This window comes from Haliotis rubra, unplaced genomic scaffold (assembly GCF_003918875.1).
Source record: "Haliotis rubra isolate DU_JTF1 unplaced genomic scaffold, ASM391887v1 Scf83, whole genome shotgun sequence".
NCBI lineage: Eukaryota > Metazoa > Mollusca > Gastropoda > Lepetellida > Haliotidae > Haliotis > Haliotis rubra.
The window spans coordinates 1,752,205-1,778,476 of record NW_025767557.1 but is presented as its reverse complement, the minus strand read 5'-3'; the positions used below and the strand labels follow the sequence as shown (position 1 = coordinate 1,778,476).

The window sequence follows — 26,272 nt, the reverse complement described above, 5'->3', positions numbered from 1 at the left end:
CATCACGGCGGGGGACACCAGAAATGGGCTTCACATATTGTCAGAAGAATAAAACAATACTCGCTTCTGTGACGAGAATACCAAAGTCAGAAGTAGTGAAAATATTATGCCACATGTTATCAGCTTGCCCACAAGTCTGTTGAAACAGAATTTTAATCCAGTAAGATCAGCTGATACTTGTCTATATTGTGATGAAACTTAAACAAACTGACCTTTTAGCGCAGGCTGTATCCTTCCTTACTGATTATTTGGTCATTATTAATGATTTTTTATATTCAATATTGAGGAAATCATCTGTTTATTGGAAAAAGGATGAATTAGCCTTGTAGTTTAGCGTTCACTCATCATGCCTGTGGCCTGGGTTTGATTCTGAACATGGATACAATTTATAAAGCCCATTCCTGGTGTCCCAAGCTAGAATATGGCTAAAATGTGTTTTTCAGAGTCAGGAAATTTCCTCTTTATATAAGCCTGTACAAACCTAATGTACTGCATTATACAAGTGGCAGTCTGTCTCACAGTCTCTGAACCACATTACTTTCCCTACTGCCTAGCCCTCCCTGCAACGATAAAGCCCTAAATGAAACAAGTCTATATTTCCTCAGGGTCTGAATCTCCCATGTACTAGGGCTCCTTTTCAATTTAAATGGGTTTATTTGTTACTATCCAAATTATATATATTCAGAGACTAAGTGTTAGTCTATACAGATGGTAACATATGTATTTCCACGTCTGGAACGCTCGTTACTATTACCTCCCTTGGTAATCCATTACCGTCAATGATCAGATCACGCGAGTTCCTTTGAAGCGTCTGTGAAAAACAGCGTTTATATTACCGGACAACATGTCCCAAGGTGTAAACGTTATTTTTGATTTTACTTGTTTGAAGTAGACATTAGACGATAAATCTGACTTTTGATTCATCCCCTCGTGGCCGCAACGTGAACCATCCAGTCTCTTTCGTCAGTGATTGCTTTACGCTCATTGAAAATATCCCACATTTAACTCATCGGCCATTGTTAATACTGCCTTTACTGGGAGACAGTTTTACATACGGGAATTTAAGGGGTTCAGACCTAAAAGAGGATTTCAGTAAAATGATTACACATCTAATGTAATAATTCAATTTATGTTTCATGGGGTAAATTGGGCATATGTTTTATTAGATCAATTTTTACGTAAATCTATTAAGAAAAATACATGAGAACTCATATCGCGGCGACCCTTGATCTGTGGGCAGACTTGGAAAATTATTAAATTTTATGGAAAAAAACCCGCACAATGGTTATTCTCTGTATAAAGATTATCATAAATCATGAATTTGTTCAGTGGTGAAAACTACTTCCAGTGTTTATTGATGGTGATACTTACTTTTACAAATGTGATTCATTTTAATATATCCTGCTTGCATCGCCTCTACTGGGGTCCGAGGGGGCCGATACCATAAGCCATACTTTACTGCAAAAGAAGAGAAAAACATTGTAAAGTAATTCAAAAGAACAGCAAAGTGATTAAATCTGATCATAATAAACTAGACACCAAAAGAAACGCTGCATAAAATCAAATCAGGTAGTTGGCACTATTCATGTCTCACACCTACAGTCAGGTAAGCCAGCACTATTCATGTCTCACACCTACAGTCAGGTAAGCCGGCACTATTCATGTCTCACACCTACAGTCAGGTAAGCCGGCACTATTCATGTCTCACACCTACTGTCAGGTAAGCTGGCACTATTCATGTCTCACACCTACAGTCAGGTAAGCTGGCACTATTCATGTCTCACACCTACTGTCAGGTAAGCTGGCCTGGCACACTATTCATGTCTCACACCTACAGTCAGGTCAGGTAAGCTGGCACTATTCATGTCTCACACCTACAGTCAGGTAAGCTGGCACTATTCATATCTCACACCTACTGTCAGGTAAGCTGGCACTATTCATATCTCACACCTACAGTCAGGTAAGCCGGCACTATTCATGTCTCACACCTACTGTCAGGTAAGCTGGCACTATTATTCATGCACCTACTACAGTCAGGTAAGCTGGCACTATTCATATCTGGCACATTCCTACCTACAGTCAGGTAAGCCAGCACTATTCATATCTCACACCTACTGTCAGGTAAGCAGGTAAGCCAGCACTACTGTCAGGTAAGCTGGCACTATTCATGTCTCACACCTACAGTCAGGTAAGCTGGCACTATTCATGTCTCACACCTACAGTCAGGTAAGCTGGCACTATTCATGTCTCACACCTACTGTCAGGTAAGCTGGCACTATTCATGTCTCACACCTACAGTCAGGTAAGCTGGCACTATTCATATCTCACACCTACTGTCAGGTAAGCTGGCACTATTCATGTCTCACACCTACAGTCAGGTAAGCTGGCACTATTCATGTCTCACACCTACTGTCAGGTAAGCTGGCACTATTCATGTCTCACACCTACTGTCAGGTCACACCTACTGTCAGGTAAGCTGGCACTATTCATGTCTCACACCTACTGTCAGGTAAGCTGGCACTATTCATGTCTCACACCTACAGTCAGGTAAGCTGGCACTATTCATGTCTCACACCTACAGTCAGGTAAGCTGGCACTATTCATATCTCACACCTACAGTCAGGTAAGCTGGCACTATTCATATCTCACACCTACTGTCAGGTAAGCTGGCACTATTCATGTCTCACACCTACTGTCAGGTAAGCTGGCACTATTCATATCTCACACCTACTGTCAGGTAAGCTGGCACTATTCATATCTCACACCTACTGTCAGGTAAGCTGGCACTATTCATATCTCACACCTACTGTCAGGTAAGCTGGCACTATTCATGTCTCACACCTACAGTCAGGTAAGCTGGCACTATTCATGTCTCACACCTACTGTCAGGTAAGCTGGCACTATTCATGTCTCACACCTACTGTCAGGTAAGCTGGCACTATTCATGTCTCACACCTACCTACAGTCAGGTAAGCTGGCACTATTCATGTCTCACACCACCTACAGTCAGGTAAGCTGGCACTATTCATGTCTCACACCTACAGTCAGGTAAGCTGGCACTATTCATGTCTCACACCTACTGTCAGGTAAGCTGGCACTATTCATGTCTCACACTGTCTAAGCTGGCACTATTCATGTCTCACACCTACAGTCAGGTAAGCTGGCACTATTCATGTCTCACACCTACTGTCAGGTAAGCTGGCACTATTCATGTCTCACACCTACTGTCAGGTAAGCTGGCACTATTCATGTCTCACACCTACTGTCAGGTGTCAGGTCTCACACCTAGTCAGGTAAGCTGGCACTATTCATGTCTCACACCTACTGTCAGGTAAGCTGGCACTATTCATATCTCACACCTACTGTCAGGTAAGCTCACACCTACTGTCAGGTAAGCTGGCACTATTCATGTCTCACACCTACTGTCAGGTAAGCTGGCACTATTCATGTCTCACACCTACTGTCAGGTAAGCTGGCACTATTCATCACACCTCTCACACCTACTGTCAGGTCAGGTAAGCTGGCACTATTCATGTCTCACACCTACTGTCAGGTAAGCTGGCACTATTCATATCTCACACCTACTGTCAGGTAAGCTGGCACTATTCATGTCTCACACCTACTGTCAGGTAAGCTGGCACTATTCATATCTCACCTACTGTCACCTATTCATGTCTCACACCTACTGTCAGGTAAGCTGGCTGGCTACTATTCATGTCTCACACCTACTGTCAGGGCTGGCACTATTGGCACTATTCATGTCTCACACCTACAGTCAGGTAAGCTGGCACTATTCATATCTCACACCTACTGTCAGGTAAGTGTTGGCACTATTCAGCTGGCACTATTCATGTCTCACACCTACTGTCAGGTAAGCTGGCACTATTCATATCTCACACCTACAGTCAGGTAAGCTGGCACTATTCATATCTCACACCTACTGTCAGGTAAGCTGGCACTATTCATATCTCACACCTACAGTCAGGTAAGCTGGCACTATTCATATCTCACACCTACAGTCAGGTAAGCCAGCACTATTCATATCTCACACCTACTGTCATGAAAGTGTGAAATTCATTGTGCCGTGTTTATCTTGATCTCCGTTGGATGGATAAGATCAAAATGGTTTATATTTGTCCTGTTGCAGCTAACAAACAAAAGGCCACAAGTGTGCTGGATGTGCTGGCCAGGATACATTTCAGAGCGGAATGCACGGACATGTGCCTAAATCTACGTTTATGCACGCAGAGTTGAAATCGGATCATCCACATTTCAAAGCTAATATTAGAAATTCTATGGCGAATGATATATCCATAACACCATTGAACAGTAGACAAAGAAATCTACACTAATCTCTGAGAGAATTATTTATTCTGGGTGGGCATTGGATACGGAAGAGGCAGGATACGAGTTAAACCTTGGTGATCAATTGTGCAATATTGTATACTGTGTAAACATCCATCCATGTGCAATACAAGTTTTATACAATACACACAGCTGCCAACGTTGGAAGGTCCCACCTTGTAAACACTCTTCCATTTTTCTCTTCAAAATAAATTCATTTTTTAATACCAAAACTATCCTTGAATTTAAAAGTGTATGTTTGTTCTGTATTCCTTGTGCTTTCAGTCTGTCGATTCTTTTTTGAAATTCTGAACATGTCTTTTGAATAGGTGAAGAAAAGCTCTTTATGAAATTGGAAATTTGATATTGAGCCTTATGACTTAATCTTATTTAATACTAGCAAGTTACATGGATTAAGTGAATATACCTTACTTTATGATAATGAATGAGCTGTTTGATGATTCGAAAAGTTTCTTTGATAGCTTTCACGTTTTTTGTATTTACATTTTTTCGGAACTGTTGAAATGTTACCTTTAATCCTTCTTAAGAGATAAAAGAATTCTATATTTCTTGTCCAAAAAGTTCTCTCCATGAAATGAAGTTTTGATAAATTAGAAAACTTGGTAGTGAACTTATTTGTCGGGAGTATGATAGTGTAAATACACAAACCAAATCACAACAATGTTTTGGTTATTATTGTAGCTCTTTTAAGATGTTTGTCATTAAACATTGCAGTCACAATATTCCAGATATATGAACTTATAAGTTTTTATTTTAACATTACAGGGAAATTAATTGTTGATAAATTGGAAAACTTGTTTGTGTACTTGTGAGGAATATGATAATGAATGGACACAAATAAAATCCCAAACATTTCAATATATCGTTTAGCTCTTTTATGATGTTTGTCATGGAACATTTCAGTTACAATATATCATGGAGGGCAATGAATAATTGAGTCTGGATCAAATAAGCCAGTGATTGGCATTTCTTGTTATGGAGGTACAGTTTGAACCAAGTCATTTATCACAGCACGTACCGGTAGATAAAACGGTCGACTGTAGGAAGTCACATGGTCATGTGTTCTATTGTTCTCATAGTTTGACCAGTAAAATAATCGTGGGCTGTTTACAAGGTTCAACACTGGTCCTGGAACACAACTTGCCACCGGATGTGTTGCAGGTCAAAGCAAGTATTGTATGACATTTGATTTCAGTCATTTGTAGATATGTACATTCAATAGATACTCCACAGGAAGTCATCTCAATGTGTTTAGAAGTAGGTGAAAGCTCAGACTGAGGAAATGTTGTTTCAATCCGTCATAAATGCATCATTTATTCCGAGGTACACTTTACTGAAATTAGATTCCCTATTTACAAAATACCATCAGTGACATCCTTTATGATCAAACCGGTGATTTAACACTTTTCTTATTGTGGTATTCAGCAATCAAAATTAAATCAAAGTTACCTCCCTTTGATGTACAGCTAGTTCCTCAGTGCAAAATGTTGTAGCACAATTTGGTTAATGTGTAGTGTGTAATAAAATGCAATGGCAGGAAAGTTTGATGAATGGAGTAAACATTTTCAGAGTAAGAAAGCATACACTGAACTGGTTTTAATGCGATGGGTCAGATGAGTAAAGAAGACATCTGGAGTACAATGTGGTGTATAGACTTGCAGCATTGCCGTTAATTCCACTGACGTTTTATATTCCTTCCTCCCAGTGTTTCATGTATATTGATAAGTCTGATGACAGTCTGACATGCATGCCCTGTTTTGGTGATGGCAGATGAGGTCATCTCCCACACAAGTGTACAGCTAGGCATGGAGTCTACTGTTCTTCTGATGAGGAAGAGATCAGTGATTGAATAGCTGGTGCCTGGTTTGCAGTAATATTGGTCAACAAGTAATCATTCAGGTATCAAGTCCTGGTTATCTGGCAATATATTTGCAAATATTTCAGACAGATTTTCTACAGATTGCTGTGTTGTAGACGGAAAATTTCTGAACTGCAGCGTTACAAAATAATATTAATTTTAATTTTAATTTTAATTTTAATTTTAATTTAATTTTAATTTTCCACTTGATTGTTTGTGAAGTAAAGAAGATGCACCTGTCTAATGCCACATTGGACTGACAATTTAATAATTATCAACATGAAAACACTTGATTTATTATGAACATAAAGAATTTTCTGGATTTCATCTTCCTTCTTCTTGTATGAAATTCAGAAAATTCTTCATGTTCATCAAATTGCATCTTCTAAAATGCCAATCAAGCATCTACTTGATTTCTATTTTGACATTTTGTTAAAACATTATTTTTTTTCAAACAAATGTTTCAGCTGCATATTTTGACCAATAAACTTTTGCTAGTATCTTGGTTACAGCAGGAAAGTAGTACCATAAGAGAACTGCTGGTCAGCCTGACCAGGAAAAATGAAGTACAATCATTGAACATAACACTTGGAGAGATGGATTTGGACCTTGTAAATGTATGGATTTTGAGTCTGCAGGTTACTTGTTTGATGTAACATGCACTCATTATTCAAGTATTCGTTTATTATTAAACCTAAAACCTGTAAGAATGACCTAAAGATGTTGTTTTGTTCTCACAGTACTATGTCTGAGGGGAATTTATGTTTAAAATGCTGCATTTTATCTTAGTAGTTTAATGCTACAATACCAGCCTCAGTCCCGACTACAAGCAACAAGAGATGCACATGCATGACCATTGGTATATAACTGTATTCTTCTTGAACATGCCATCATATCCCATTTGCCCGTGACAGAACTACAATTTTTTTATTTTGAACATGGAGATACTTGGCCATATGATGTTTGATACTAAATCATAGAGGACATTTAGTATGTTGTTAGTCAAGTAGAACTCAAGCATCATTAGTGTCAACTTTATATCCGCAACTTATGTTCCACTTTACCCAGAAACTGCAGATGGACTTTGCCTGGAATGATCCAGCATTTCTTAATCAGTTCATTAAGGTATAGGTGCTGTAGGGTAGCCTAGTGGTTAAAGCGTTCATTCATCATGCAGAAGACCCAGGTTCAATTCCACACATGGATACAATGTGTGAAGCCCATTTCTTGTGTCCCCTGCCATAATATTGCTGGAATATTGCTAAAACAGCGGAAAACCCAACTCACTCACTCATTAAGGTATAATCTGTCTGCACAGTACCACCAGCGTGGGGATACATGAATATTTAAACATATTTCCTTCTGTCTCTCGATACCTAGTGAGCCATCAAAGTCGCTTAGTCTCTCAGAGGAATTCTCACTTTATCATTTTGTCGTCAACTCCCCGTTAGGACCAAATAATTATTTCTGACAGATTTGAGGACAGACAAATTCTCAAACGCTTGGTTGCACTGCAATGGTGGTTTTCTGTGCATAGTCGTGGTAGCGCAATTAGCTCAAGAATTATACGACTTAAATGAGGATGTGTTCTTTAGGCTTTCACACCTTTGAACACACATGTCAAGTCAAATATTTGTTTCCAGGCATTGCATGTTAAAAAAAAAATCAGCTTTATGATGAAGATCGCCAGTTTTGCCACCATGATGGTTTCATATTGAAATTTGGGCCAATCTTTGTAAACCTCCGCAAGGCATTCGAGAAATTTATTCATCCATATATCAAATGATGAATAAAGGTGTTCATTCACACTCATTCTTCTATTCAGGGTGTATTCGTTTCTCATTATCGTTAATTACGAAATGCTGTCGGAGATGGCAAAATCAAGCAGATTTATTTCTTTTTGGGGACTGGAGCATAAGGAATTAGCATGTTGAACAATAGAGGAAATATTGAATCCGAATTTATAGCTCTTTCAGAGAATTACAGCGAATTCAGATGCCTTTTTTCTGTCTGTTCGCGTCTTTGTTGCACTTTAATATGTCTGTGTTGGAAATGCCATGATTACGTTGTCCTTTGACATGGCCAATCACAGTTGGCGATACAAGCCTCCTTGTAACTTGTTACTTTCCCGTTTCTAACTGGTTGTATTGTGATGGTAATGCACCATAGCGCGATGCACTTGGAGGAATATTTAGATTTGGGCTTAATGCTGTTGAATCATCGCTGTCCGCACACCTGGATTTCCCACAGTTCTCAGGCCTTAATATACCATACTTGTGATTGGACAATGAGTCAACACCTTATACAATTTCAGCCAATGTCTACTTTCGTAACAAGAACCCAGTATAATCATCATCCTTGCATCAATCCTGGAACAGGGATGACCTACCTGCTGTGTATTTTCTGTCTGGGAACGTGGAAGATGAAAGGAGGCTTTTGTTAGAATATGTATCTTGAATCTCGAATCTCATTGAAGAAATATAAAGGTTTCATTTTCGGAGTGTTCTGCTTGTATAAATACATTGCTTTTGAGAAAAGATTCTTATTTTGATAAATCCAGGCAAATTAATTGTGACTTTAAGTTTTTGTTTCTTAAATATTTTCATAGAGAAATCGAATAAGTAATTGACTTTTAGGTATCATAGCAACTCAAACATGAATGTGTCAGTTTTTAGTTATTGCTTTCAAATCTCGCTTGATGACAGTGTCAGGATATTCAGTGAAACATTGCCCTATAGCATTAAGAAGGTGCTGTAGATAAAGCTTTTGTCTGCTTTGCCAATCGCCAATTTCTAAAATGTGTATCAGATAATAATGTTGAATAGTAGAATGTTCAAAATATATTTCCTGCTGATTTTTCATTTATGTTTCCATCAACTTGAATTCAGATTGTAAATTTAAGGTACATAAGTTACTAATTTCTTATACTAGTAACATCAGTTTTATGTAAATAAAAGCGACACTGACGAAATGATGATTACAGTTTTTGCAAAAAGATTAGCCGGTCCTGCCTACTGGCGGCACCTGATAATATAAACAGTTTCCAAGAATACTCTGTCCTGCATATGCTGCCCATGCTCTCGAAAATACCATAACCTAAGATTTATTGAAAGAAAGGTTCAGACTTTATGATGGATTAAATTTGGTATTAGGACAGAAATGAGTGGTCTTTAACTCTCTTTATGTAGTACTATGTTTCTGGCTCAAGCATAGGTTTCATCAAATCAGTTTATGTTGTTAAAATATTTGGCATAAATGATACCTTGTTTATTTTGTGTTAATTTGATCACCACCAAAACATTTTTGAAAAATATCTCATTTTTTGGTAAGTTGAAATATTGTGCAACATTATGTTTAGCCTAATCATTTTCACAGCAAAAAAATAGATATTTTGTTTATTCATTACTATTAAAGGTCAAATCCATTTTCATTTGATTGTCAGTTCATTTATTTGACTCCATCACAAAATAGAATAGAAGAGTATAATTCAAATTTATAAAAAAATATTTAGAATTTAATGTTCCGAGTTTATTATGGTTAGAGAATTTATATTGAAAACCATTTCAGTTAATTTACATCCGCAATGTATTAGGTGCCCATTCTTCAACTCATTCTATGTTAAGAACAAGAATATCTCAGAGCCTAATAAGAGTGACATCTGTAGAATATGTTTTGCCTCTCCGACTTGCTCCTTGGCTAATAACTCAATTACTGGCTGTTTTGACATACACATGACAGAAATTGACAAGAAATGTATCTGGACTTTCATCAAATCAAGCATTGTTATGGCATCAGTGCCTGGTCACATGATAACAAAATGATGTGCTAGTTTCGCAAAAACTAATCTCAGAAATGCGTTGGACACGCAAAATGAAAATTTCTTATAAATGTCCAATATCCTGTTACGCAGGAATTTTGCCCTCTCTTAGACAAGTTCATCCTGGACAGAGGTTGAATTAACTTTGCTGAGAATATCCACCACAAAATGGATTGTGGGAAAAAATATAAATTTTAATGTTTTTGTTAATATTGTGTTTTGAAACTGTAAACCTGACTGTTTTTGCTAGTTGTTAAAATGAACAATTTTTGCTTTAATTTTGTTTTTGGATGATTGTCTTAGTTGTAAAGCTTTTAAGAGAAGTCTTTTATTGACTTAAGAAAAATAAACACCATCAGATATTGAACAAGCTGTACCAATTATGAACTATTTCATTAATGCACAATAATTACTGTGAAATTAAAACAGACGTTACACAGGATGTGAACTTTATTGTCGAAACATACCCTCTATCCTCTCAGCAAGAGCCACTTAGAGCTCTCGTGCAAAGTGTTTGCAATTAGATCTACTGGTTTCAGATAGGTACTTTGCCTTTACAAGATGTACTTTGTTCGACTTGCAAGCCACTTTGGTAAAAAGTCGTGTATCATATTGATGGTCAGCGGTCAGAGAAAACTGTGAATGCCATCACTCGATGACATCGACACAGTAATTGCTCATCCTTGGTGGGTAATTTGGTTTGAATATTTGCCCAAAAGGATAGGAGGGCCCAACAAGTAAATTGTAGTGAGTGGTGGAGGAGAGTTGTTCCGAAACAGCCAGCAGTAATTTGACGAGAGAAATTGCCTCTTCAAACACTGAGACATTTGCGTACACATTTATTGAAAGAGAACTGTCCAAAACAAAACAAAATGTTGGATGGTTGGAACCCTACCTCTGTGTGTACAAACACAGAATAGAATTAACAATTAGGGCATCTGATGCTCAATTTTGTACAATATTGGTTGTCTGTTTCGGAAAGGTCCAATTATTACAGAAGTGGATGTTTGAAGTTTGATGAAACAATTACCTCATCGCCACGTCCAGATTGGCCAAACCGGTCAAATTTCCTTCATTTTGCTCCGTGAATTTTGGGGCATGACATGAAGGGTCAAATGATTTTAAGGACAGAGAGAAAGTTCCAACTTTGAGGTCACTCTTAGATTGAATAAGTTCAATCATGGAAAGGAATGCTGATTATGAAATAACAAGCCTTGTGTTATTCTTAGTTAATAGGAGTTCAATTTCATTGCCACAGGTTCATGATTAGGAGAGGGTTTTTCTAAAACTTAATCAGTCCTTGATCAGATTTTGAATCATGTCGGCATAATCAAAGTGAAAGATGGCAACAGACGGTCACACTTTAAGCGCTGTAGTGATTGAGTGATTGACATGGCTCCCTTACGATAGCAAACCCACACCTCAATTTAATGTTAGGATGAACTTGACCATTAAAGGCATAAATGCAAAAGTTACCTTGTTTTAGGGATTATTAAAATAGCCTAGCAGGTATATGAGTATTGTACACCATGAAGAAATTATTGCAGTTTTTAGACTGCGACTGCAACAGCGTTATAATGAAGGCGGGCGTAGAGACTATATTCAATCGCACTTGGTCAATATGTGAGTCATAGAGGGTGTAATAGAAGCATATTAAGTGTAATTTTTGACAGATCAAGTGAAAGAGTCGGTTTTGAGGTCAATAGTATCATTTGCTAATTTCAAAACGGGATAGAAGGGAGTCAGACAGATAGCAGAAAAACCATTTGAGATCTATAACATGTCGCGTGAATCAGGGTTTTTGTATGACAGGTCATGTGTAGTGTTTGGAGGGCCTGTTGAATGCTGTGTATCTTTGAGAAAGGTTCAACAAGCCATCTCCCTTGGCATTCACGCTCTTGGGCTTTTAGAATATTGGACATGCGTCCATCTTTTCAAATTTTGATTTGATAGAATAAATTTTTCCAAAACTTGGTTTGTAAAGTGGTTCTGTGGCTTTAATTTTCCTGAGAGGTGGTTAGTTTTCATTGGCCATCCAAACAGCATTTGGATTCCCAAAATTGATGAAGTAAAATGCTTTTTGTTGACTTAAATTTGATAATTCAATGATTTGGGATATTTAGGAATATTTTTTTGCAGGTTTAATTTTGTAAATTAAAGAATTCAGACTTGATCATAATTTTGTTAATCTGTTGTCAGCCTAATGTTTTTCTGCTTAAAAATGGGAATGCGTCACTATAATGATATTTAGATAGTCTGGAAATTCTCTAAAAATAAAATCAGATTAACAGACGTGATTCCTGGGCAGACTATGCTAACAATGTGATGAACTTTTATGAAAAATAATCTTCTTTCCTGAGAACAAACTCAGTATTCATAAATAAAAATGAAAGTATATTATGACAATGATGATAATAGTGTTTCATATAAAGTTTGAAGAAGGGTAAATATTGATGTCACAAATTTTTTTTATAAATACATGATATGGAATAATATTATTACAAATTCTATTTTACCAGGCAACAAAACTAATGAAAAATCCACCTAATATGTTTACGATTATTATATTCACTATATTAGCAATGATCATCCTTGTGGAGGGTTAGATTTTTTTTAAGTTGAAGGAAAACGGTCTTGATTTAAATCACTCTCTGTTCAACCACCACTTGGCGATCTATTCAACAGGGCATGTTCTCGCCATTATGACATTTTCACAAACATGTCTTTTGCTGATGAACTTGTGGGCTTTTTTAATTGTATGCTTCATTATCCCGAGTCAACGCATGCCAACACACGTTCCTTGTCAGTGTACACAGCTTATGAATTCATTTGGTAATTGCCGATTTTTTCAACATAAATTGAATCTGCGAGAAAGCCCCTCGGCTGTTCGCTGTCCTTACTTTTGTCAGTGTTTTGGTCTATGTTTGATGTCATTTCCGCGTTGCTCTGAATATAGACCTGAGTTATTAACAGTGACTGTTTCTAAATCCTTAGCCTCATTTGTAGATTGGGTTTTCAATCTATGCTAATGTCTCTCTAGAGCGAATGTTTTTATAACTAGTGCATGTTGTCATAAATCAATGCTTTTTGTGAATATAGGGAAAACAGATTATGCATATTTATGCTGAGACCTTGAATGTAATCATAATTGAGAATCGAAATTATGTTCAATACTCAGAAGTTAATTCTGAATCATTCATTCAAGTTCCGAGCCCCACCCAAACCTTTCTGACAGCATACAACTGCTTTGTTGAAGCTTTCTTTTGTCCTGTACTTTTTAGTCTGCCTGAGGAAAAAAGTCACCTGCCTAGCTTTTGTGTGACATAGTTCTCCGTGAATAAGTTTTTGTCACTTTCTGTTTGTGTACATGTTCACTAAGTATCACCATCATCCATTCCAGAGTCTATATCTTCTAAAGTGAGTGAGTGAGTTTGGTTTTACGCCGTTTCAGCAATATTCTAACAACATCATGGCGGGGACACCAGAAATGGGCGCCACCCATTGTACCCATGAGGAATTGAACCTGGGTCTTTGGCGTGCCGTGCGAATGCTTTAACCACTAGGCTACCCCACTTACAGCTTCTGAAGGGATCTCATGGTGTGATTATCAGTGGTGTTCTGTATGAAGACAATACAATATTCCCCAGTACAGTTAGGATTCTGGATTAGAACAGGGTGTTGTTGTCTATAACATATAATTTATGCTAGTCATAAGAAAGTTAGTCATCACCTTAGCACTAAGAACGATTTGTACATCAACCTGGTGTAGAGTAACTTATGCTTGTCATAAGAAAAGACTACGATCACGATCACCTTAACACTACGATCGCAATGTATAACAGCATCCATTTGTAGAGTAACTTATGCTTGTCATAAGAAAAGACTACGATCACGATCACCTTAACACTACGATCGCAATGTATAACAGCATCCATTTGTAGAGTAACTTATGCTTGTCATAAGAAAAGACTACGATTACAATCACCTTAACACTACGATCGCAATGTATAACAGCATCCATTTGTAGAGTAACTTATGTGAGTCAAACAATAAGACTAAACAGCTCTGACCTAGTGACTTGATTAAATATCATCGTATCCTGTACTTATGGACCAGTGCTCACGCTATCAGTCATTGGTTTTCCAATCCAGACTAATCCTGATAAGTGCTGTGTAAAACAACAACAACGTTGTTTCTTCTCCGTTTGAAACCCAACCAAGTTGGATGCAACATACACGAACATTATAGCTGTATCCTAATCATTTGATTGCATATACTACTTCAAGAAGGCATGACAAGTCATTGGTTGTCTGTGGGAAGTGAAGTATGGCTTGTCTTGAAATGCCCCACCAGTAAAACCCCATCTCAGCCTACATATGCATCTTCTTGCTTCTAAATTCCCCCAAGTTTAACATTTGAGGCTTGTGATTGATCGACTGACTATTTCCTTGAGTTAGATGGATTCTCCCTCCGAGGTTGCTATAGATTCTGCCATTTGATGGAGATCAAATTAGCGCGTTTGACCTTATTCAGCACAGGTGAAAAGATGTAGAGACTCGCTCATTAATTTGGCCTTGTTCCGAAGCAGATAACAATATGGCGAAGTGTCCACGGTGAGGTTTACAATCATCAGTGTTTTCAGTGATGTCCCTTTATATGGCTGCTGATGGATCTACCGATTGTTGCGATTATGCTTCACTCTGACATTTCCCTTTTCAGCCTGATAAACTTGGTTGTATTTGTATACAGTATGGTTATAGAACAAAACAACATACATATTCACAATTTATAACAAGTGATGAATTTGACAGGGATTTCCAAGTAAATAATTTTATTATAAACCTTATTTTTCTTGATATTCTTTTCAAGTTCGGGTATCTTATTTCAATTTTACATTTTCCAGAATTTATTTCAATAAATATAAAACTGACAAAAATCAGTCTTGCTATGTAGAGAAATGAAAATTATCAACATATATTGATGTGAAAAATATGTTTAAATTTTGATTGCTTAAATACATTTTGCAACAAGAATATGTTATTTTACGTACTTTCTGTTGGAAATAGGTTTTGAATTGATGTCAAATTGACTGTGGCCAAATTTGTTTTTATTCCATACATAAACTACAAGGGAAGCTTTTAGAAAGGAGTTTTACTGTCAGTAAATTTCTTTTGGCAAACGCAACATTTCTAAAGTTTGCATGCCATTCCTGTTTTATCTGTTACAAAAGCAGTGAAATGTATGCTGTAGAGGTCTGTGTATAAAAGCACTTCAGTCGCTGGAGGAGCAGTAGAGCTGGGCAGTAAACGGAAGAGGGCGATATTTAGAACTTGTTTGTTTACTTTTTTGTCATGAAAAGTATCTCATAAACATAAGTAATGTATTTTCCAGGCCACGTTCATCTGGGTGTTCCGGGATCCTGCTTTCGCCAGTCATAATTCCAAACATTTTTATGGGTCATTTTATTGCATTAACTTGTCAAACTGACTGAGGATTGTAAAATGCCATTACCCTGACAAACTGATGTACATGTTTCAACATTTCTGCTTCGGTTTGATTCTGTTTGGCTTGCTTTTTGATAAACTTTGTTATCCCAAAGGATTCTCCTTGTTTGCTGTGGGCAGATATAGGAGGTTGTGAGACGAGGGCTGTATAGTTATTTATCAACAGAGATGGTACATTAGTTTTCATAATAGCTTCCTTGACATGAGCAAAATTTCTGTCTGGTGTTTCCCTGAAGATTTGAGAGCTTGTCGACTTTGTTGGGATCATGTGCGAAATGGCGTCATTACACACATAGTACCATCTGCTCAGGAGGGTTGGCCGGCAGCCATTGCTTACCTGTGTCTCCTGAGTAATTAATGTCCCTTACATGCACATGAGAGCTCCTTGCAACATTGAAAAATACAGCTTCAATTTTAGCTTTCTGCTTAAAACTTTCTTCACTTTAATATGTTAAATATCAAGTTAAGTGGTGATTTATTGAAAGTTACTCGGTGAAATGTCATTTCTTTCATGATGTGTTTTTGTCTTTCGAAAAAGTTCATTATCAAAATTTATTGAATAGAATTATCATTTGGCATATGGGCGATGATGGGATAAGTTATGAACCAGTGCACAACATACTGTCTGGACATTGGTCAAATACATCTTCAAATCAAAGACAAGCCACCCCTTACCCCTAGCTTGTGAAATAGCTGTGGATCCTTTTGTTAACCACCTTGATGATATTTGACAAAATCATCACATTACAGAAGATAATGCTTTCAAACATGCAGCTTTGGTGGATAAGGGCCCTTGTTAAAATTGTTGAATAATTCGCACGGAATTGGACACGGATGGAGAATGGCGAATAAGATTATGACTTTGCAATAAACCCTCACTTTTATGACATTATACGAGTGAGCATTTCAGTGCTTGTGTTTAAGGGACCTCTTAACTTGGCTCTAGTGCCTGTGAATAGGCCCATGTGATTGTCCACAAACCAACTTGGTATCAGCCATGTTAAAAAAATGAGCAGAAAAAAAGTTAACAGACAAAGAGCGTCATATCAAAATCTGATTTCAATCGCGCAGAAAGGCCAAATATTCCCAGCATGCTTTGCAGCGTGGACGTCACTTTTATGCAGATTTAATGTGACACTACCCAATACAGGCTTGCTGTCAGCAACGTCTGAATACATCTATTTTCATGAAGGTGGCTCATGTATACACAGAGAAAATGTCCAATTTTCAACCATTGACGTACAGTTAAGACACATTGAAATTTTCTGTACACGCAGAATTAATTTCATTGCTAATCTGTCATAAACATTGCCAGTCACATTTCTGCTAAACTTCATTGTTGACCAATGGCACATCGGAACTGATATTAGATTAAACTTGCTTTGGGATTCAAAAGAAATTTTCAATATTTCAAGGCATTAATTATCTTAAGATCGCTGGTGATTTAAATGACAATAACCAGTAATGTGCCTTTGTCATAGTTTGTGAGTTACGCCAAACATGGAAATTTGCAATGTTATTAGAATAACTTTCGCACAGGAATGCTCTGTTTTCACTGAATAAATTTGACTAATGTTGAAATTTTAAAAAGATTGAGTTTGAGAGAACATGAACATTTTTGAATTGTAATGATTTCAAGTACAAGACTTGGATAGCTAGAAAATAATGTTGCAAAAATAATTAAGATTAATGGTTAATGTCTTTTTTAAAACAATTCTATTTCCAAAACGGTACCTACAATGCATCTGTTACAGTTGGACATTGAACTCGTGTAAGAATCATCCATATATTATATTTTTGTCTTACAAATGTCTTTCACCAATGTATTAAGCATTGAGCATTGACAGAATTTGAAAAAAAAATGGTTCCCTTCAAATGCAGATGTTGATGAAATTAGCCAGCAGATTTGATTAACCTACCTGATTGACTGCGAACAGGTTTTGCCTTACACATCCTAAATTGTTAAAAGTAATAAAACTTAACTCAATTTAAAGGTCATAGCATGTAAAATTAAATTACTTCCAACACTGTGATACTGTTCTTTCTGTAACCCATAGTAAAATTTCTAATCTAATGGAACTTAGTCAGATGTACATTCTTATAAGAAAATATTATGGATTGTATAAGGTAGTGAAACAGAACTGTCTTGGAGGTTCTAAGGTGATTTATATCCTTTACAGTTAATTCAAATAAAAGGCACCATGTTAATCAATAATTTGTACTAATTACTTATGTCATTCGGAAATTACATGTTGCACAAAATGATTAATTATCTTAGATAATTATCATTAGGTATGACCTGAATAACTACCTCTACATTCTGGACATGAGCATAGAAGATACATCGTACGTGACGGCTGCCGGAAACAGCAGCTACTTGATATGAGTTTGACACAGTGGAATATTCGCACTGAATTTGTCTCCGTTTGGATGCCAACTGATTGATAGTATTTTAATTTTGAAGGATTGTCCGTGGCCCTGGTAACCTGAAAGAGATGTGTCTTTAACATGGAGGCTTCTCTACTTGTAACTTGTTGCTAATCATATTGAAATCATGGCAACATACTGGGGGAATATCAGAATATCCGCGGACAATTTCTTTGAGTATTAAGTGATGGATAGCATTGTAAGATGTGTTAACAGTGAAAAATGCCACCATATTTGAAGTGGTATCAGGTTCGCTCTGTCATCCTCAAATATTTGATGAGCTCAAAGCAATAGAAAAAAGTCTTCCATTTGATATATGGTAACTCGAGCTGTGGATAATCTGCTTTAAAATGCTTTTGTTAAGTTCAGGGGAGGTAAGCGTGAATGTTGGATGTAGTTTGAAGCCAGATAAATGGACATTGTGTAGTGTGATATTTTGTTTATTTCCGGTCTGGTGCAATATGCGTAGATATGCCCCAGATCTGGAGTAAAGGGGTTTTGATCTCCTGCCAATATAAGCAGATTGGAAGTCTGCTTTTATTGTCTCTTAAGAAAAAGTACAGATGAAGGTATCGCATAAATAAGTCCTCAAGAGTTTTATCACTGCTGTTGAGCACATATGTATAGTAATCCATAGGCTTCTTTGTGATTCTTGAAATTATCGATTGACCTTGTCTTTTGTGGAAAAAAGGTGTTGCATTCTTTAGGAAATGTCACCATTTACTTATGCCATGCATCATTAATGGTTATTATCCTTCCTGGAGAATTAGAAGGTAATATTATCAGCCAAAAGAATTTTAATTAATTTATCAGCCTTAAGAATTGTAATTAATTTATCACTTTATTCACCTTTATTGGGAAACAAAACTCCAAATATTAAGCTAGTGAGATAAGAATTTGATGTGTATGCATATTTCCACAAATTTGGTTTAAAGAGACCAAAGAATTTTGGTGCAGTGTTTGGGTGAAACAGTTATTTTATCTGAAAAAAAAAAATATTCCATTAACCTGTTTGTCTTGAGCATAGCAGAGCACAACTACTTCTGTTTGTCCTGAGCATAGCAGAGCACAACTACTTCTGTTTGTCCTGAGCATAGCAGAGCAAAACTACTTCTGTTTGTCCTGTACATTGCAGAGCACAACTACTTCTGTTTGTTCTGAGCATAGCAGAGCACAACTACTTCTGTTTGTCCTGAGCATAGCAGAGCACAACTACTTCTGTTTGTCCTGTACATTGCAGAGCACAACTACTTCTGTTTGTCCTGAGCATAGCAGAGCACAACTACTTCTGTTTGTCCTGTACATTGCAGAGGACAGCTACTTTAGTTTATTCCATACATTGGAGAGGATCTCATGTGCATTGCAGAGGACAACTCATTCTGTTTGTTTCATTCATTGCGGATGAAAGCTAAAGGAATGTAAGAAAGCATGAATGGGTTTTAGCAACAGCCATTACGCTGCATTCCAAAACATAAAGAATGCATTGCTGGGTTTATGATCTGGACTTAATCACATACAAGTCTTCATCGTGGCTGTTCCATGGTGTGTGATGTAATTAGACACTGGATGGTTACTGGCTGTTCTTACATGGGGGTATGATCATGACAATCTTCCCTAATCCAATAAAAAAATATATTCCACTTCTGTTTACGATTGCGTATCATTACCCGTTTTGACACTAACTGTATTCCAGATGATGGATGGATCTACAATAATCAAAAATCTTTCTCATGTCCAAATATCCATTGTCACATGGCTGACAGACACAAATGAAATGAAAGGAAGCGAGATTAGTGACCTTGACCTTCAGAAGTGGCCTTCACCTCAAGGATACAAGGCTAAGACCTGCAGATGATGGCCAGAAGCTTTCGGAAATAAAAAAAGTGACATTTTGATTAACGTATCAGTGTTTTTTGACAAGAGATTAGTAAGAGCATCCGATTCAGAATTGAAGGAAGATGTGAGAATACTGTCCAAGAAGTGTTTTGTTTGACAGTTATTCAGATGTTTAATACCGATAACTCAAGAATAGTTACAGGGTTAGTTAATATAAATCGTCTGAATCATGCTGGCCTTTCGTCACCCATGGGGAGACACAGAAAGCCGAGTGGTTTGAAGTGCCACAATTGTCTATAATGGTTCCAATCTCACTCTTGCCCTGATCATGTTTTTTGTTTGTTAGCACTGTATGGAGGTGATAGACTTTCCTCCAACACTCAGCTGACATGCCATTGCATGTAAGAAAGGTTTTTCAAGTGGTATTAGACCAAACTTTTGTGCACTTGATCACTTGGTCACCTGCCTCTCAGTCACTCTCACTCACTCACTCACTCACTCTACAGCCTACCTCCCTTACTCATCCAGCCTACCACTCACTCACTCACTGTATATACCTCTCCCTCACTCATCCACACCCGTGAAGGTCCGGGTTAGAATGAATCTTCAGTAACCCATGCCTTTCGTAAGAGGCGACTAACGGGATCGGGTGGTCAGGCTCGCTGACTTGGTTGACATATGTCATCGGTTCCCAATTGTGCAGATCGATGCTCATGCTGCTGATCCCAGGATTGTGTGGTCCAGACTCGATTATTTACAGACCGCAGCCATATAGCTGGTATATTGCTGAGTGCGGGGTAAAGCTAAACTCACTCACTCACTCACTCATCCACCCTACCTTCCTCACTCATCCAGCCTACCACTCACTCACTCACTCACTCACTGTATCTACCACTCCCTCACTCATCCAGCTTACTACTCACTCTCTCTATCATTCACTCACATTTAAAATAATTTTGTGTACATCGATCCTGACCTTGCCCTTATTTACATGTTGAGCTTCAGTATGGCAATGTTTGAATTCATTATTATGCTCCTACAGATCGTATTTCAGGTGTTCTTGAACAACTTGCCTAATCGTAACAGTCTTAAGACTATTGCATGATTCACTGATGTTTTTGATATGTCGTGAGCAGCACCTTTAAATCTCTACCTGAGTGATGCCTGGCTAATGAGTTATGACTGATTGGCCGCAGGGGCGTAAATGTTGAACAGGAGGTGTGATGTAAAGTATTAACTTACGACAATGCCCAAAACGTCATCAATCACAACTGAAGCAGTCCTAGATTTCATTGGCATTTCACTGATTGCTCCCTCTCAGACTTACCATGACACAATCCCTTAACCAATAGCCTCCACTCCTAGGACAAGACGAGTCGTACCGCGTAACAGAATTACGTGATGCGCCTGAAAAAATGTCCTTGAAGGAACATGGAATATTATGACAGATTATGTAACTTTAGTTATTAACGGGACCATAGAATATTGATTATGAAAAAACTTATCAGGAGATGTTTCAAGATTATCAGGATGTAGTCATTTGATGTTTTTTGAACATTGTAGCTATCTCATCTACAGAGTGAGTGAGTGAGTTTAGTTTTACGCCTCTTTTAGCAATATTCCAACAATATCACGGCGGGGGACACCAGAAATGGGCTTCACATATTGTACCCATGTGGGAAATCGAGCTGGTCTTCGGTGTGACGAGTCAGTGCTTTAACCACTAAGCTTCCCCACTGCCCCCAACTCATCAATAAATTGATCTGACTGAGGTTATAGGGTTTAGTATTTCCTGAAAACCTGGTATCACCTCAGCATACTTGCCTTTGCATGTGTTTTTGATGGGTGACACCAGCTGGGTTGGACACACTCACTGTTTCACAAACTCACTATTTGGTACTGATTCATCAGCACATGCTCAAATTCATGATTATAGGTTCCTGGAACATCAAAGGGAGGGAACTATGCATAGAAAATTATGGAGCCTTAGACCACAGGGCCACCCTTCATGGTACATACAATCAAATGAATCATTATGTAAAGTCATTGCCAGCACATTTTGTTATTGTGAAATCATGAGAATATGTTGATACTGGAAGTAGAATCACCAAGCCCTGAAGGAGAGAGTTGATTCTAGTTTTGAAATATAGTTTCAAGTGATTTTAGTAACTTCAACTGGTCTGACTCCTACGATTGACGACCGGGAAGATCCGGGGTAGAATAGGTCTTCAGCAACCCATTCTTGTCATAAAAGGCGACTATGCTTGTCGTAAAAGGCGACTAACGGGATCGGGGTGGTCAGGCTCGCTGACTTGGTTGACACATGTCATCGGTTCCCAATTGCGCAGATCGATGCTCATGCTGTTGATCACTGGATTGTCTGGTTCAGACTCGATTATTTACAGACCGCCGCCATATAGTTGGAATATTGCTGAGTGCGGCGTAAAACTAAACTCACTCACTCACTCCTATGATTGACATAAGATTTCTATGTCAGTGTTTTACACGTGAAAAGTTCAGAATGATTGGTGAGTTCCTGGCCCAGAATCAGTGACAGACAATTCTGTGACGTCATCATGATGGTTTGAACATTCATACAGTCACGTCTAGTGATAGACCTTCAAGTGTGGCATGTGCACAATCCCATTAGTTAGAAACGTGTGACTATCTGGTCAGTGGTACGTTATCTTCAGCCATGGAGCAGCCAAGGAAGCAATTCATAAAAGAATCATCACTACTTTGCGTGGATATTTCGATGGTATCATCCCAATCGTTCTTGTAATGAAGTCCAAAATCACTCCAAATCCAATGGGCTACCAATAGGTCGTGCCCGACCAGTACGAGCATCACAGAATTTGATTGGCTGATGCGATTGATCTTTCTGTGCATTGGTATGTCTGCTGCTACTCAACAGCCTTTAGGGAAATTTTTCCATTTGCTGCCTGTAATTCTACAATTCTGAAATCCCTTGTACCTGAAATAGAAAGATCTAGTGTTGTCCCATGAGCTCGATGGTATGCAGTATTTATCACTGCTGAAACCAGTCCCGTTGTTGGGAGTATAGATTTTAAGTGCAAATCTGACAAATTTAGCTGCTTGTAGTGTTTTCTGGAACTTGCTGTGTGTTGTTCTTTGCCCCAATGGAATAACTAAGTCAAATTGTTTCTCGTAGTGAGTTTGAGAAATAAACATTTATTACTGGTTTTCATGGCTTGAACGATAAACAATACTCCCTATGTAAAGGAGGGAGTTCTTCTTAATCCAGTATTTATCGAATGTCCGTCTGCTCAAGGTTAACAACCTTGGTCAGTGTTGCTTCTCCTGAGGTGTTGATCAACATTTCCGATTCAGAACCAGCTTGTTTGCATTATATTCAAATCTTGACATATATATACACACATATAGCCTTAGGAACTGATCATGTAGACAAGTTAGGATTATATATGTATAGAAACGAGACAGTTTATTTATATGTCATGTTTGAGCAAGTAAGTTCGCTGTAATCAGCAGGCAGCTGGGATTAAGATGTCCCTTGACTTGGCTTGTTTGACTGGGATATAAACTACGTTTCTGATCTGTAGATTTGATGAAGACAAAGTTTTATAGATTTTCGACCCTGTTGTGAGACTGGACGTTGAAGCAGATGAATATGAATTTGAGAAAATGTTATCTGTTATCAATATAAAATCGTACTTCAGAACAGAGAAAATGTTTGAAGGGTTTACCGAAATTGCAACCAGTCTGAGACTTTTGACACTTGTCTGAAGCCTGAGTCTAGTCAATTTCTGTCCAATTTTGTAAGTTCAAGCAATAAAAGTATTCATAGCAAGATCTGAAAATGAAAAGCCAAGTTTGGCAAGTAGTCCCAGAAGTGTTTTACACTAACAGGTCCCCCGTATCACATGTAATGCTGCAAGTAACCAATGGCTGCTACAGGAGGGCGGGATACGCTCACCTTTTCTCAAACACCTGGCATCATCACTGTTTGATAGTGATTCGTAAAACATATTTCTGAATTGTGCAACAGACTCTGTATTACTGACATTTTATATTATCACGGAAAGGGTTGGTTGTTTGCATAACTGTATGACGACATTTTTTAAATATAAAAGAATCCAAGCAGATGTGAGATAAAACTAGCAAATAATGTTCTTTACTAGAAGAAACAGAAGATCAAAGAAGATCACCCCAACTCATCCCCTCCCGGCTTCGCCATACCTCCGTCTGTTTTCCTCATGTACTATTTCAAGACAATCACTTCTCGACAAGGAAATCTATGTTTATTCTCCTTCACGATCCATTTCCACAAATATGACAAAAAATCCCATAATCCTTCTGTTATCCATTGGTTGTGTGTCGCCTGACAGACACAGGAAATAGCGGATGTTCTGACTGAGCGCGCCTGCCGGCCACACAAGTTACGCCTGTGTTCCTCCTCAGAGCTTGACATATAAGCTTTGCATGATAACGCTTCATAATACCCATAACTCACACACTGATTCGCATTCCATGAATCGGTGATGTCAGGAATACGTAGATGTATTGTTTTATTAGTGGTGGTGTTCCCAAATGTTTGCTTAACTAAAAAGATGTGTTCCCCATCGTCATGTATCACGTCAAATCTTCGAATATTTCAGATTTATGAAGGAATGACTGTATCCAGTACTTGATGATGTTTGTTTTTGGAAACGTTTGACTATGAGTTTGAACTTCTCTGGGCCAAATTCCATTTCCTTTGAATGTGTTTTTATTGTGTTTGTGTTAAAGTGTGTTGGATACTGTGATTATATGTGTGTTATGGGAAGGTTTCGATGCCAGAAACTCAAGGATTCTGTTTAGTGTGTGTTTTGTGTGTATGTGTGTGTGTTCGTGTGTCACATGCGGATCATGGTGAGGGTCGATACAAGGAACAGCAAGCGTTATTGAAGAATCCCATTGTGTAAATGTGTAAAAATTTCAGGAAAACAATTTCTTTAAAGTAACTGGCCAACTAATATCCATTATTTAGAGCTTTCATCTTTGTCTGCAAGACGTGATGGGTATTTAATGAGTTGTCGGACAAGCTTGAGCTTCATCCAAACCTTATGTCACCAAGGAATGGTCGTAAGTCAAGGCCCATCTGACGTATAAAAGGTCAACTGGGATTTTTTCCAAACTGCGCCTGATTATTGACCGGCCAGAGTCTGTTGACGCAGACAAAATGGATTTAGATTCTGTTCGGAAATTCTAGAGCCAGATGTACGGACGTTGTTTTATTTCTTTGCTGGGTTAACTTTAACTTGCCAATTTAACATCCGCCTACCAGTAATGAAGCCACTACTTTCTATCATTCATGTCATGTAATGTGTATTGAGGGAACTTACAACTCCTTTCACAGGGGACTGCTTCATGGATAAAAACGGTTTTTAATTACCTCGGCAAAAAAATGGTTCGTACAGTGACCCTACCTTGGGAAAAAGGACAGTTTGTTCAGGTTTACACGTCTATATCGATACTGATGGATCTCAGGGTTTCGTCCCACATGAACCTGTGTTGTAACTAGAATACTTTCCAAAGGAGTGTTCACCCCAGTTCACTAATATGGTATTTAGTGTGTGACAAATTATTACATGCTTATCGCAAAGTTTAGGTGTAATTGTCAAGTCAGTTTTGTTTAAAACTAGCAGTGTCACAACTGACAATAATCATATCAATGCATGAAAATTACATGTTGATAGTACGTGAGTGAGTCAGTTTAGTTTTATGCCGCTTCTTTCAATATTCCAGCAATATCACAGCAGGGACACCATAAAATGGGTTTCATAAATGTACCCATGTGGGGAATTGAGCCCAGTTTTGAGCGAACACTTTAACCACTATGCTACTCCACCTAACGTTACAATGTTTATGGTGATGAAGGAATTACAAACACTAGCATTTCCCAATAATCTTGATAAGTTCTCAAGATAGTAGTATTTTTTACTGTTGTCATGAAACAACATTTTAGATCTTGGATAATACTTCTGTGAGCTGCAGTTTACTGGTCATGGGCGAAAAACATGAACTAGTTGATTGCAACAACCCCTTGTTTGCCAGTCCATATGAAATGCAAAATCGGAGAATAGTGTCCTGATCAACTTGGCACCCCAAACAAATATGGCTGATGTATACTGACCATTTAAAAATTCCACCAGTTCAATGTGTCCCATAACTCAATATTTTGTTTTATTAGTTGTGTAAGCAAATTGCTTCACAAACACTGTCAAGTACAAAGACTCAGCCTATCTGCTTATTACATAGTTATGCCCTGTCACGGACCAAGGAACGGAGTATTTGCCCTTGTTTTAGCAATAAACAAATGTCGTGGGTTCTAATAATACCACCATTGCATCCTTCCCCCATGAAGCTGGGCCTAATATTTACCCTACAACTGATGTTGAGGGTACTTCCAAGCCCATGAGACCTGATGTGGTAGTTCGGAACAAA

At 37.9% G+C, this 26,272-nt stretch overlaps 2 protein-coding genes across 2 annotated transcripts in view; one reads left to right on the top strand and one right to left on the bottom strand.

The window, feature by feature from the left end:
* The window catches only part of LOC124262247 (cysteine--tRNA ligase, cytoplasmic-like), a 299,881-nt gene that overhangs the window by 103,249 nt on the left and 170,360 nt on the right, over positions 1 to 26,272 (top strand). The gene's annotated exons all lie outside the window — the stretch shown is intronic.
* LOC124262248 overlaps positions 1 to 26,272 on the bottom strand; it is a 156,559-nt gene that overhangs the window by 57,205 nt on the left and 73,082 nt on the right. The window contains 1 exon segment of the mRNA XM_046696731.1: positions 1,372 to 1,458. Within this exon segment, the coding sequence (XP_046552687.1) occupies positions 1,372 to 1,458 (87 nt within the window).